Raw genomic sequence first — 14,353 nt, forward strand, 5'->3', positions numbered from 1 at the left:
GAAACTGTGTTCATGTCCCTTTAAGTCTGTTTCTGAAGTAACATTCAAATGATAACTATTGAGAAAAAATGATACCAACATTTACACAAAATGAAAACAGTTGTTATGGATTCAAAATTGTGGATTGCTTGGTTTGGAATATTCCCATAATTCCTATTCTTCAAGGTTTTATTGGGTTCGTTGTCTTTTACTTCAACGCCACATCTTCTACTTTGATTTTTAGCTCACCTCAACGAAGTTGGGGGAGCTTATGTAATACCCTCGGCGTCGGCGTCGGTGTCGGCGTCGGCGTCCACGTCGGCGTCCCAGGTTAAGGTTAAGTTTTTTGGAGCAGTTTTCTTTTTAAGTACTTCTATGTCCTATATTGATTACACATGCATGGAAGATGGTTCTAGTGTGTTTCATTGAACCAGCCAAAGTTTCAGATGCTGCAATTTCAGCAAAGGAATGACCAGGTTAATGTTTTTGTAGCAGGTTAACATTTTTGGTGCAGTTTTTGGTGTAGGTTTCATTTCCAAGTAACTTTAATCCCTATGTTGACCAAACTTGCATGGATGATACATCTAAGGATGGATACTACCGGGCTTGCTTCGGATGCTGAATCTGACCTACATTTTCCGGTTGAGTGAACAGGTTAAAGTTTTTGATGCATGTTTCATTTCCAAGTAACTATAAGCCCTATGTTGACCAAACTTGCATGGATGATACATCTAAGGATGGATACAACCGGGTTTTGCTTCGGATGCTTAATCTGACCTACATTTTCCGGTTGAGTGAACAGGTTAAAGTTTTTAATGCAGGTTTCATTTCCAAGTAACTATAAGCCCTATGTTGACCAAACTTGAATGGATGATACATCTAAGGATGGATACTACCGGGTTTGCTTCAGATGCTGAATCTGACCTACATTTTCCGGTTGAGTGAACAGGTTAAAGTTTTTAATGCAGGTTTCATTTCCAAGTAACTATAAGCCCTATGTTGACCAAACTTGAATGGATGATACATCTAAGGATGGATACTACCGGGTTTGCTTCAGATGCTGAATCTGACCTACATTTTCCGGTTGAGTGAACAGGTTAAAGTTTTTGGTGCAAGTTTCATTTCCAAGTAACTATGTGCCCTATGTTGACCAAACTTGCATGTATGATACATCTAAGGATGCACACTACCGGGCTTGCTTCGGATGCTGAATCTTACCTACTTTTTCCGGTTGAGTGAACAGGTTAGTTTTCATCAAGAGATGAAAATTCTCAAATTTGCTTCAGATGCTGGATTTTGATTACATTTTCATGAAGAAGAACTAGTTTAAATTTTTTATGTAGGTCTATTTAAAAGTATCAGATCAAATTTGCTTGAAAATTTTCAATTTTGGAATGTACACTTTTTGTTGGTTAATTGTGTGACTTTGCCTTACTTAAAGACAACATTCGTTGAGGTGAGCTCTGTAATCTCTGATTACCTATGTTTCAACTTTGCATGTATTTGACTTTAAAAAAAGTTTGCTTCAAAAATGCTATTTTAATTTACTAAGCTGGTTATCTTGCAAAGCATGTTGAAATCCATTTTAATTTCAAACTTAATCTGTTGCAACATGGTTTAACATGCCCCTTACTTTACTGACTTTCAAAGATTAATACAATTTTCTCACCAAAAAGAAAAGAAAAAAAATGTTTTCATTATTTAAAAAAAATGGTTTTACTGGTATTCTGAAAATTTTGATCATATTAAAAATATAAGATGAGATAAGAAAATATCTGTAAAGGTAAAATATATTGTGAATCATTCAAGTCAATTCATTTTTTATCACATATGTTTAATCTAGTTGTATCTTCTCTATAATCCATTCATAGTATCAACACTCATTTGTTGTTATATAGGGAGTCGTATGCCTAGTGCCCCCATTGGTATCCCCCGCCAGCTACTGAGGGGCCCACCACCACAGAGCCCATACAACAGCCCCGGTCCACGACAAAGTCCACACGGCGGTCACTTTGGTCCCCACCCTGGCAGTCCGTACGGCCCGCCCCACACAGGATCCTACCCTCCCCCTCACAACAGCCCAGGGGGTCCAAGGTAAGCTTAAATTTTTGTATGATTCTTTGAATAAATTTACTAGAAGACTTGTATGTTTTAGGGGAAGTTTAAGAAATCTATTAATTGTTCTTTGTACATCACCTTTTCTTGTCTAAGTGCTATCTACAGTGGACCTTCATATATCTGGATGCTTCAGTATCCGGACGATTTTTCAATGGAACAGAATTTTTAAAAGTTATTTTGTCTTGGTTAACTTGTCTGGCCATAATTGACAAGGAACCAAAGTGTCCGGATGAATGAGGTTCCACTGTAACAATTATTTAACATCTTGCTCAGTGCTCCAAGTTGTGACTAAAATGGTCTCATTTGCGACTAAAAAATTGATTTTGCAACTAGAAATAAAAACATGCTTGCATTTTTGCAACTGAGAAAATTTGGGCTGGAAACGTCCATTTTTAAGATCAGGATCGAGATTTCATTTGTAAAGATTCTCTATCAAGAAAATGTTTGAAACATATACCAGGGTACTTAAATAAACTTTACGAAGCGTCGCATGGACTTGGATCACGTGATGTTATGGCAGCATGCTGTACAAAGTTTGATAGAACCAGAGACGTGTATAAGTAATGTTCCTGATAGAATGGCATCTAAACTCCATAAGCTTTCTAGTATCCGACCGTGTTATTGAGGCATTTTGTCAATTGCTTGCATATCACAATGAATCATGCTAATGAATAGTGTTTTGGTGGCATTTATAATTACTGTGGAATGGGATGGGTACGTAGTAGTAAGTAAACATGACAAACAGCAGGCAAAGTCCTGTCTCAACAGCTGTCAATCTTGTATTTTCATTTAAACAAATTTTATTTATGTGATCAGATTACTTGTATATTCTTCTGTGAACTGTACAACCAGTTAAGGGAACATGTATTCAATAAAAATATTTCTTTCAACCTAGCAAATTGTTTATAGTCAAAGTAATTAAGTAATCTTGGATTTAATAAAGACATAATAAGACATAATCCTTATTTAAATTATCAAATTTTATTCACAAAATGTATTTTTATTTATGGCCAGTGAAATATTTGATTATGGTGACCAGAAATTCTGAAATGGCGACAAAAAAATTTTTAGGTCACCATTTTGCGACCTAAGAGCAAGTGTGACTTGGAGCACTGTTGCTAATTATGCCTATGTAAAAATACACAGATTGTATTTAAAAGAATTACTTGATGTTACATATTTCTAAGAAAATATTCATATTTTAAAGACAACCATATAGTGTCATAAATAAACACAGAACACATCATGAACATTTAACAAACCTATATCAAAGCACACAGAATATACAGTGGAGTCTCATTAATCCAAACGCTTTGGTTCCTAGTCAATTTGTCTGGATATGTGAAGTGTCTAGATACCTGAATCACAAGATTGTTAAACAAGACTATAAAATTTTGAAATTTCGTCCCGACAAAAAGTCGTCCGGATACTGAAACATCCGGATATCTGAGGGTCCATTGTATATAATTATAAATGACTTGTAACTTCATGAATATTGATGATTTGTAGACCACCACACCCACTGGGTCATTCAGATCCCAGAAGAGGTCGAGGCAGGGGATTCTTCAGGGGACAGTAAGTACAGACTACAGTGTTAATGTATAAAAAAGGTTGCAATATTTAAAAAAATTTTTTTTTTAAATGGATCATTGTAATTTTTCACATTTTTTGTAGTAACCGTGGAAACTACAGCAATACTGACCACAGGGAGGGTTATTCAGAAGGTCATGACCCCAGCCGGTATGATCAAGGTCATCACCCTGACAACCGTGAACACCGTTACCACGACAACCGGCGGGAACACGATCGCCGCAGGTACTACCACTACAATCCAGAGGAAGACAGGAAGAGATCAGTGGATGCATACGCTGGATTGATGACTCAAAAAGAAAAAGACTGGATTATCAAAATCCAGCTGATCCAACTCCAAACAGAAAATCCATATCTGGATGACTTCTACTACACGGTTAATATAATATTAAATTACTTACAGTTTCAAATATCTATACCATTACAGTGAAAATTATCTTAATATACTAATGTATGAATTACAGTACAAATTTTTCTACACTGACATCTCTGTATAACTCTATGAATTTTGACTTTTATTCTCATTCCATGATTTTGACATGTCTGTCTCTTTGATCTTACATCCTATTTATCATACCACACACAAAACTTTTTTTTTTTTTTCATAAGTTGTGATTAATATATTTGGTTTACTCAAGCTTTAATGTGAAGTGATTATCAGTAATTTATAGTATAATCAAGTATCTGACTTAATGGCACCCTTTTTTGTTGTAGACTTACTCTCTGAAGAAGAAAGCGGAGGAGCGGCTTAAGAGACAACAGAATGGAGTGATGGATGACAAAGATCAGGAACTAAACCTCATCATCCCCGCCATGGCCAAACTAGAGACAAAGCCATACAGACCAGGTACACTGAAACATCAGGCAGACTCTCTGGATCTCAACTGGATTTATTTATTCAGAACCTTGCTTGTTTAGGAAAACATTCAAATTAAGCTTTTATTTCCTATTTGATAACTTCTGCATGGGCATGGTGTGCATTTAATGATTTTTATGCACCAGGATCAATAGATCAGGGTGCATATTGTTTTTGTCCTGTCTGACTGTTTTACTATTCGTGTCAACTTATATCTTTGCAAAAACTCTTGAACCACAAGAGACAAAGACTAATATTATATGGTTACTCCACTAATTAAATAAGCTCTTTCAAATGACATCATTGTTAGTCACCTTGAGTGTGACCTATATTCCTAAAATAGCTTTTTCAAAGCTTCGCCATAACTTTTGAACCATAGGAGATGGAGACATCATATTTAATATGCACTCTCAACTAATTAAGTTCTTTCACATGGCAACAAGGTCAATGAATTTTTTACCTCGACAGTGACCTATATGCTAAAAGTAGTTGGAACCTTCACCATAACTTTTTAACCTTAAAGGCAGAGATTTTTTACCGGTTGGTAAATTCCAGTTGAGGGAGGGGCTTATTCTGTACAGGTGTGAATTCGTTGGGGGCTAGCAGTCTACCTGTGGCCACCTGTCTCCTTATCCCTATACACAGGAAGTGATTTAATACACAGTGAAATACCCCAGGTGTCAAACTTTACCGGTGTTGGGGATTTTAAGACAATTTTAAATTTAGTAGTAAAATTAAGGGTTTTTCTATTACAATGGTTTTAATTTTGACTTTTTGAAAACATCCCTGACCATTTTAAAAAATATGATAATAATACAATAAATTCAAATATTAAAACAATGATTAATTACATTTGAGTGTATTTAATTAAAAAAAAACTCCTTTTGAAATTTATTCATCCACAGGATTCTCTCTATTAATTAAATAAAAAAAGTTGTGTTAACTATATTTTACTAAAAAAAATATCTAGATTTATCCTAGAACCTTAATTGATTAAGCTTCTTCAACGTGAAACATGCTAAAAAGACTGCTTGTAAATTCTTATCTGATTAAAATGTATAGTGTATTATAATCCTTTCAAATACTAAAGGTATGTTTAATATATAAATTAATTCATATATTATCAGTCTAAAATGTACATAGTAATACAGTTTCTGTAAACAATGTTCAGTAAACATCAAAGGATCAGAGATTAATCATAAGGTCACCAAGAGTCCCAAACAAGGTGTACAGGGTATACACAGAGTAAAGTAAGTAAATGTCAATCAAGTTCCAGCATCCAATGATTAACCTTCATGCACTTAATTGACAAGGCTACCCAGACCAGGTATTTTTGAAGGCGGTACTTAAAACCTTTGCCTTTAAGAGATAGAATTTTTTGCATTTTCTTACCTTTGGCTGGAGGGGTGCAAACAATATTTAAGTTGATTGCAAAGTAATTTATCCTTAAACTTGATTAAAGCAAAGTCCTGGGGACCTGTGATTTTAATTCCCAATATTCGTGATTCGTTGTATTTGTAAGATTTTGTAGAAATATATATGGCGAGTTGGCAATATGCACATTTTCCTGAAAGATTTACTTCCGAATATGTAAGGGAAGCAATCATTTCATAACATATTGGATAACTAAGGTTTTTAAATGAATTGAATTTGTTTAAATAATTACTGAAAATAAAGTCAGTTCAATATATCAAATTTTGAGATGTTTGAAAATTCCTTATAATTTTTTTTTTAAAGGATGATGTGACATAACTGCTATCTGGGGCCCCTTTTTCCACGACGAATCATATTTAATCTACAACGATGTTCGTAGTTTTCAAACATGAGTGAATAAATACGACGCCTTTTGAATAGTTTCATTAGTTCAGGCACATTTTAATTACAAGGAATACTGCATTATCTATGATTTTTTAGACCCTACCACAGCTAATTTCGGCAAGGCTTGTGCGAATATTTCCTTTAATGGCAAGAGAATGGGCGGGTCTTAGTACAATAGAGGAATATGCGTGTCCGAGAAGACCTTATATGGCTATTGTTATTATTTCGCGCTTAGTCATTGTCCAAATCGATGACAGAACAACAAAAGATGATACGATAATATTTTATCGCACACACGTGATTTAGGTTAAATTATCTGTTATCCTTCTCTACGTATACATTTCAAACTTTTATAATGGTCAGCCAATGCTGTTTATACTTAATAATATGCATGGATTTTCAGCATTTACGGTTTTTAGGACAAGAAATGTACATGAAACTTGTATTCACCGATACTCGGGAAAATATACGTGTAGACCTAGCGAATCACGCAAACACGCTACAAAACTTTAAACTAATGTATATCATGTATATTTTATGAATTGTTTGTAACTGTATATAAATTATAACGTGATCTTGTAAATTGTATACATGTATGTAGATCAGTGTCTAATCTGTGACTCAAATGCATAAAAAGATATCGGAAAGCAGTAAAATTTCAAGCATGTTTCCATAGTATTTTTGTGGTACTCACTCGTAACGAATTTCATTTAGCTGATTGGTCAGTTAGAAAGTATCGCCTGTGCCTCGATTAGCATATGAATTCATTCTTACGTCAAATAATCTAGTTCCGTCGATCTGTTTATAATGGGAAAGTCCAACTAGATTTTACGATTTTTTAAAAAATAGCATGTGAGCGCAGTTAGGTACAATATTCTCCTTCCACATATAGGTAGATTTCAATAAAATACAGTGACCAGTCAAAGGAGAAAATTGTACCTACCTGCGCTCGTATATTTTAAGGGCTTCAAAGAGTGGGGCGGGGTTAAAATACTATGGGAATTGAATGTAAACATGCTAACCCTACCCCAATAAAAGACCTATATCTTTCAAATCACGTTTCTATTTTTGTTTAAAATAGTATTCTATAAAGGTACACATATCAGTGATTAGTTACATACAAAAATTTGAGTAAAATTTAGACATTTAATTTTTTGTCAGTATACGAGGGGCCGCAAGTCACCTCATCCTTTATTATATTTTATTATATCTATCCTCTACAGGACTCAAAATCAGTTTGCGATATCTGTAAAAAATTTTACCAGAGTTCGCTTTTTCCGTCAATTTTTACAAAGAATTGATAACAATTTGGCCAGGACCCCAAAAAAACTTAGCTATATCTGTGAATTCGCTTTGTCCGTGTTACACTAATTGTTATACAGTAATACTGTATTTACATGTTATCATTTACAGCTCAGTTTGAGGGTTCGTTGGGTAGACTTACCACCTCCAGTGTTTACTGTATTTACATGTTATCATTTACAGCTCAGTTTGAGGGGTCGTTGGGTAGACTTACCACCTCCAGTGTTTACTGTATTTACATGTTATCATTTACAGCTCAGTTTGAGGGGTCGTTGGGTAGACTTACCACCTCCAGTGTTTACTGTATTTACATGTTATCATTTACAGCTCAGTTTGAGGGGTCGTTGGTAGACTTACCACCTCCAGTGTTTACTGTATTTACATGTTATCATTTACAGCTCAGTTTGAGGGGTCGTTGGGTAGACTTACCACCTCCAGTGTTTACTGTATTTACATGTTATCATTTACAGCTCAGTTTGAGGGGTCGTTGGGTAGACTTACCACCTCCAGTGTTTACTGTATTTACATGTTATCATTTACAGCTCAGTTTGAGGGGTCGTTGGGTAGACTTACCACCTCCAGTGTTTACTGTATTTACATGTTATCATTTACAGCTCAGTTTGAGGGGTCGTTGGGTAGACTTACCACCTCCAGTGTTTACTGTATTTACATGTTATCATTTACAGCTCAGTTTGAGGGGTCGTTGGGTAGACTTACCACCTCCAGTGTTTACTGTATTTACATGTTATCATTTACAGCTCAGTTTGAGGGGTCGTTGGGTAGACTTACCACCTCCAGTGTTTACTGTATTTACATGTTATCATTTACAGCTCAGTTTGAGGGGTCGTTGGTAGACTTACCACCTCCAGTGTTTACTGTATTTACATGTTATCATTTACAGCTCAGTTTGAGGGGTCGTTGGGTAGACTTACCACCTCCAGTGTTTACTGTATTTACATGTTATCATTTACAGCTCAGTTTGAGGGGTCGTTGGTAGACTTACCACCTCCAGTGTTTACTGTATTTACATGTTATCATTTACAGCTCAGTTTGAGGGGTCGTTGGTAGACTTACCACCTCCAGTGTTTACTGTATTTACATGTTATCATTTACAGCTCAGTTTGAGGGGTCCTTGGGTAGACTTACCACCTCCAGTGTTCACAATCCAAGGCAGATCATTGACGTAAGAAGTGAAGGCAAACACCACACCGAGGACGGCGAACCAAAAAACGTCTCCAAAGAACTTAGACGAAGTCGACAGTTACTGATGGAAATAGAAAATGTATGTTATGATCATGTGGAGGGGGTAGTTATTTGTGTTTGAAAGAAAATTATTCAACTCTTAATTTTTTGATAAAGTCAAACTTAATTTTTAGTATGCATTCCAATTACTGGGTTTAGGAAGTAAAAAAGATGCATTAAAAATTATTGTGATTGTCTACAATCATAAATATCTAGCTTTCGTAAAATTTGACTTATACTTTTATTTTTGTCAGGGCTATAATTTACTGTTGGACGTGGATGACATAGAAAAGAAAATATTAGCTTTACCAGATGAAGCAAGGTAAATTAGAAGTCTAGATTCATTATTTTACCTTAATACTTAATTAAACAAAGTGTCTCATGTTAAAATACTGCTTAATATACTGCATTTAAAACCAAAAAATATTATATTTTTCCATATTACTGTTTGTCAACAAGTAATAAAAATTGCACAAATATACAATTATATACATGAATGTGAAATTTGAGATATAAATTATAGGAAGCCATTATTTGAAGACAGGAAGAACATGTTGACAGATCTGTATAAATACCTGTTGTCTCCGGGGAATAACGAACACTTCTTATCCATTATGTCAATCCGCAAAGGGAGAAAACTAGTGGCCAGGGTCCTTCCACTCTTAGAAAAAGTAAGAGAAATAGTGGAAACCTCAAGCTTTGGCCAATGGGAATAATTTTTGCTAATGTCTCTAGGAAGAAAAAAAATGATATTTGTTATTGGTCTGTTATTGACATAGTGTAACAGAGCATTTGATTGGTTCCTTTTCAGACTCAGGCAGAAAATCTGGTACAATTACTGCTGAAAAACATGGCCTATCTGATTAAGAAGGACCAAGGCGAAGAGGTTTGTTTTCTTACTGATTGAATTGTTAATTTTTGTTACAAATGTACCATCATTGGTGAAAATCTTATAAATCCTTCATTAATTTTCATGTCAGTAAACATACATTATAGAAAAAGATATAACCGAATTGAATTTTTTAATTGAGCCATCAATTTGAATTTAGAATTTTTGAAAGAAAAAAAACTCTTATCTAGCAATGAATGCCAATTTCTTATAATTTTTCACTTCAATTATGAGTTATAATTTAATTATAAACAGGGTCTGATGTGTTTGCATGATTCTGTTATCCGAGTGATTGACAACTGTGATCTCCAAAACCTCGTCAACTTTGCCACGGAGCTTAAAGAGTCGGGACAAAACCAGTCCAAGACAGCTGCAGTAGCTATACAAAACAAGGTACAGTAAAACTCGTTTAGTATGAACATTGATATTGCGAATTCATGGATATAGCTAAGTCATCTTGGATCCCCAGCTATTCAAATTTACTGAATTTCTTAGAGGTTTATAATGAATTACGGATATAGGGAAGTAATTTCAGAGGATCCAGTGACTTTGCTATAACCGAGTTCTGCTGTATGTACAAAAAACCAGTCAAAGGCAGCCACTGTTGATTCATGAAATATCTGCTGTTTATTGCATTTGAGAAAAATGACAGTTTTACAGAAATCCTCATGAATATTACAAAATTATCTGTTACAACATTTAGTAGATTTATTAATAAAGGCTCTACAGTAAAATTGTTTATGAGGACTTTGTATTACAGTCTCATCATGACATTTACTTTTTTATGAATAATTCAGTATTTTACATGTTTTATTAATTAACTAACCTTGTTATATGTGTGTGTTTTACAGTTTGGGAGCTCTCTGGTTTGTAGTCTGTTACACAGGGGGGAGGTTCTCCACGCCAACACATCACCTCTGGACATCGACAACCAGCTGGAAACTCTATGGTCAGTCTGTCTAGCTGTCAGTTTTTTAGTTTTTTTTTACAAGGACAGAATCAAACTTGAACAGAACTAGTTGATGTTTTAAACAAATGAAAACAGTATAAATGTTGGTGCTAAGATTGTTATTCCCTATTTTGGATCATCACTACTTTCTTTTATTGTGGTACTGCTAATTTATTTACAGAAGTATATCTCTATTGTTTATCGTAACAGATGTCAGTTTATTCATGAGTTATTATTGTTAATTATTATAGGTGTCAGTTTGTTCATGAATTTGCTGGGATCCTAGCTGTGGTTCCTACAGAATCTCTGGTACACCCAAAACAGCATCACGCCTCAATCTTAGAACATTTCGACCGTCTTCTCAACAAAAAACTCATAGCGGTCATTGAGGATAAGGTCAAGCTGTTTACTGAACCAGAACGGGCCGCATAATGTCACGCTCTGATGACTTTGTAAATTCAACTGTGATTAATAACAAAATTTGTGGTACCAAATTAAATAAGTATCAATCTGTGTGAACAATCATGCTGGTGCATTTAACCAAGTCTAATCTGAAGCAATGTTTTTTGTGAATATGTGTTTGAAATGTTTGATCTATAGACATTCAAATAGAAGGAAAGTACACATGAATATGTTTCTTTTTTTGAAATTTTGAGCTAAGAAGAATACAATATTTGTTTTATTATTATGAGAGTGAATATAACTTTCAAACTTCTTTCAAAGATTACTGCCTGTAAATCTTGATTTAAGTTTTACAAAACTTTAAGATGTTTGAAATTTTTTAGAGTGCTGCATAAGGACCAAATTTGTTTCCCGATTAAAAAAAACGGAGTTCCTGTATCACATGAGTACAAGCATGCAGATGGTTTGATTATTATTTGAAATGGGAGAGTTTAGGAACCTACTAGTTAGCTTCATTTATTTATTTAATGTTTTATGTAAGATTTAGAATCATATGATGATCCACATTTCCTCTGTTGTTTATAACAGTTTGATCATGTATTGATTATTTTTCCCAAATTAAGTCATCTATCAATTGTTGTAATACATAACAATCATGATTTTCATCTATCACTGAGCAAAATATTTCTAATACTATAAACTATGTTCAGGTTAGTGCTTGTTTTGATTTCATATATGTACATTCATGTGAGTACTATTAAATTTAAGTACTATTTCATTTCTTCTCATGCAAAACATTTATTAATTAGAATATGGTTGACTTTTTTAACCACGCAGATATGTTTTGATCCTTTGCATGTATGGATTGTATCTAACCAGTCTGTTTAATTAGTCATGTAATTTGTAATGAAATGGCTGTGATAAGGGAACTAGTTTAAGCTGGTGGACCCAGATTGAGTAAACAGTAACGAGATATAAAGTTTGTAACTGTGAAATGCTGTAAAGTTGTGTAGGTACAGTTTATCATATTGAGGTCTGTGGGGCGATATTTGTTAAGCCCAGGCGATATCATACTAAGATCTGTGGGGCGATATTTGTTAAGCCCAGGCGATATATGTTTAGGCCTTAAAACACAGACAGTTATCTATCACTGAGTATAGTGCTTTTGTTTCCACATTTTTGAATTTGTCAGTAAAGATTTGCAGAAGAAATGTCTTAGTTTTATCATTTTTTTGCCAGTGTATACATATAATAAATATTTTTTTCCCAAAAAATCGTCATATGGAAGGGTTTATATTGATGGATAAATGAACAGATAAAATTGGTGCATGGGGACTTAAATGCACACATCGTATTCCAAATATCAGTGGAGATACTAGATTTTAAATATAATTAATCAATGCAACATGATTCTGATCAGTTATTTAAGTTAATATTGTCTAAATGGTTTTGATATTTTGGATGTTCTTTCCAAAACCTAAGTATAAATTGCGTAATGGTGAAAATGGGATGATATTGATGGTGATGTTTATGGTTTTGATTGTATGAGGAAGTAGCCTCACAGCAATGTTTAATTCAGCATTTGTCCTGTAGCAAAGATCTTCAAATGTATAACATCTAACTTGATTTTTCATTCCAATATATTGCAGTGACTTTTATTTGACTAACACCCTGTGTATTTGCATTGAAAGTATTGCCCTCTGTAACAGAAATGCCAAAAAGTAGGGAATTCACAGCTATTCTTCAGTAAGTTACCAAAAAATGACCTTCCTCTATGAATACACTGTCATAATACTGTGTTAAAAACTCTCACTTTTAAAGTGATTCAATTTTTGGACCACATTAACACACTGACAAATTTCATTTTTTTTTTTATCAACTGCGTTCATATCGACCATATTAACGCGCTTTGACAAAAAATGTGCATGGCTTGGTCAATATTCTTGCAGAATTTTAAGTATGACAAATGATTATTTGAATCTGGTTTAGTAATTTTTCAGCTATGATGTCACTTCAGGATCTGAGATAAAGGCGTTTTAAAGATTTTTAGGGCTTGTTTTCTTCCCAACATTCTCGTATATTTTATAAAAGGGAAAGGGGTCTCCTAGAAATGATTGTTTTATAGCATAATTTCGTTCCCCGTTCTCTCTCTCTCTATCATATTAAATATGAACAAATGATAGACGGGTTAATTTGAAAGTAATGAAATAAAACATTAGCCTCAATACTCATTCGACTGAGCTGGGTAAGCACACCGCAAAGCAGAGCATTCCTTCCCAAAAAGCACATTAGGCCTACATAAATCTACACAATAACACACATAATCGACTTAATATATCACCTCAAACGTTGCAAGGGGATAAAAATGTTGTCAATTACCAAAATTTAAGTCCAAAGTTTTTGTTTTACACGGTCACAATTTTTTAAAGTGCGTTAAGTGTGTACATGGTAAAATAGTATGCTGTACACTCTTGACGCACTTTGAAAAAAAAATTCAAAGTGTGTTGATTAACTCCCAAGTTCAACCTTTTTATAAAGTGCGGTGATTAAGGATAAATAACACAAACAAACTTTTTTCAGAAATCAGTATTATTTCTCATAGATTTACATTTAAATTGACAACCTGAATAATGTTTACCAAGTAGAGTGGGAAAATTTTATAAGATTTTGTCATAAAGTTAAAAAATTGTGCAAAATTTTGTATGGAATTATATACTTACTTACTTACTTAATCCTCTTCGTGCTGGATAGCACATAAGGCCGTCACCAGAGACTTCCATGCTGGCCTGTCCTGTGTCCATTTCTGTATCTGTCCCCATGTCCAGCGGTTCTTTCCCATCTCTTTCTCTACAGATCTTCTCCATGTTTCTTTTGGTCTTCCTCTCTTTCTCTTGCCAGGTGGTGTCCATTTCAAAGCAACCCTTGGGATGGAAGTTGGGTGCATTCTACATACATGCCCTATCCACAGCCATTTTCTTCTCTTTATAACTTGAGATAGAGGGGTGGTGTTGGTCTTTTTGTATAGCTCCTCATTTGAGATGGTATTTGGCCAGAAGATGCGCAGTATTCTGCGAAGGCAGCGTGTCTGGAAGGTATCTAGCTTGTTTGAGATGGTTTTAGTAACTTTCCATGCTTCAGCACCATATAGGAGGACCCCAAGCACGTTGCTCTTGAAGATCCTTATTTTGGTGTTTGTGCTGATCTTTGC

General features: G+C 34.4%; 1 protein-coding gene across 1 annotated transcript; it reads left to right on the forward strand.

The window, feature by feature from the left end:
- Positions 1 to 1,810: 1,810 nt before the first annotated feature.
- On the forward strand, positions 1,811 to 12,356 carry LOC134282731 (protein PAT1 homolog 1-like). Its single transcript, XM_062765136.1, has 11 exons — positions 1,811 to 2,073; positions 3,607 to 3,672; positions 3,772 to 4,063; positions 4,402 to 4,534; positions 8,779 to 8,945; positions 9,160 to 9,227; positions 9,429 to 9,576; positions 9,717 to 9,791; positions 10,050 to 10,187; positions 10,646 to 10,743; positions 10,995 to 12,356. The coding sequence occupies exons 1-11, from the start codon at positions 1,886 to 1,888 to the stop codon at positions 11,173 to 11,175; spliced, it is 1,554 nt and encodes a 517-aa protein (XP_062621120.1). The 5' UTR covers positions 1,811 to 1,885; the 3' UTR covers positions 11,176 to 12,356.
- Positions 12,357 to 14,353: the final 1,997 nt, after the last annotated feature.

This window comes from Saccostrea cucullata, unplaced genomic scaffold, assembly GCF_032062105.1.
Source record: "Saccostrea cucullata isolate Sc308-1 unplaced genomic scaffold, CSIRO_AGI_Scuc_v1 ctg3614, whole genome shotgun sequence".
NCBI lineage: Eukaryota > Metazoa > Mollusca > Bivalvia > Ostreida > Ostreidae > Saccostrea > Saccostrea cuccullata.

Coding starts and splice junctions, on each gene's coding strand:
- LOC134282731 (XM_062765136.1), top strand. CDS start 1,886: ATGCCTAGTGCCCCCATTGGTATCCCCCGCCAGCTACTGAGGGGCCCA. Junction 3,673..3,771: donor AGGGGATTCTTCAGGGGACA/GTAAGTACAGAC, acceptor CATTTTTTGTAG/TAACCGTGGAAACTACAGCA. Junction 10,744..10,994: donor AACCAGCTGGAAACTCTATG/GTCAGTCTGTCT, acceptor TAATTATTATAG/GTGTCAGTTTGTTCATGAAT.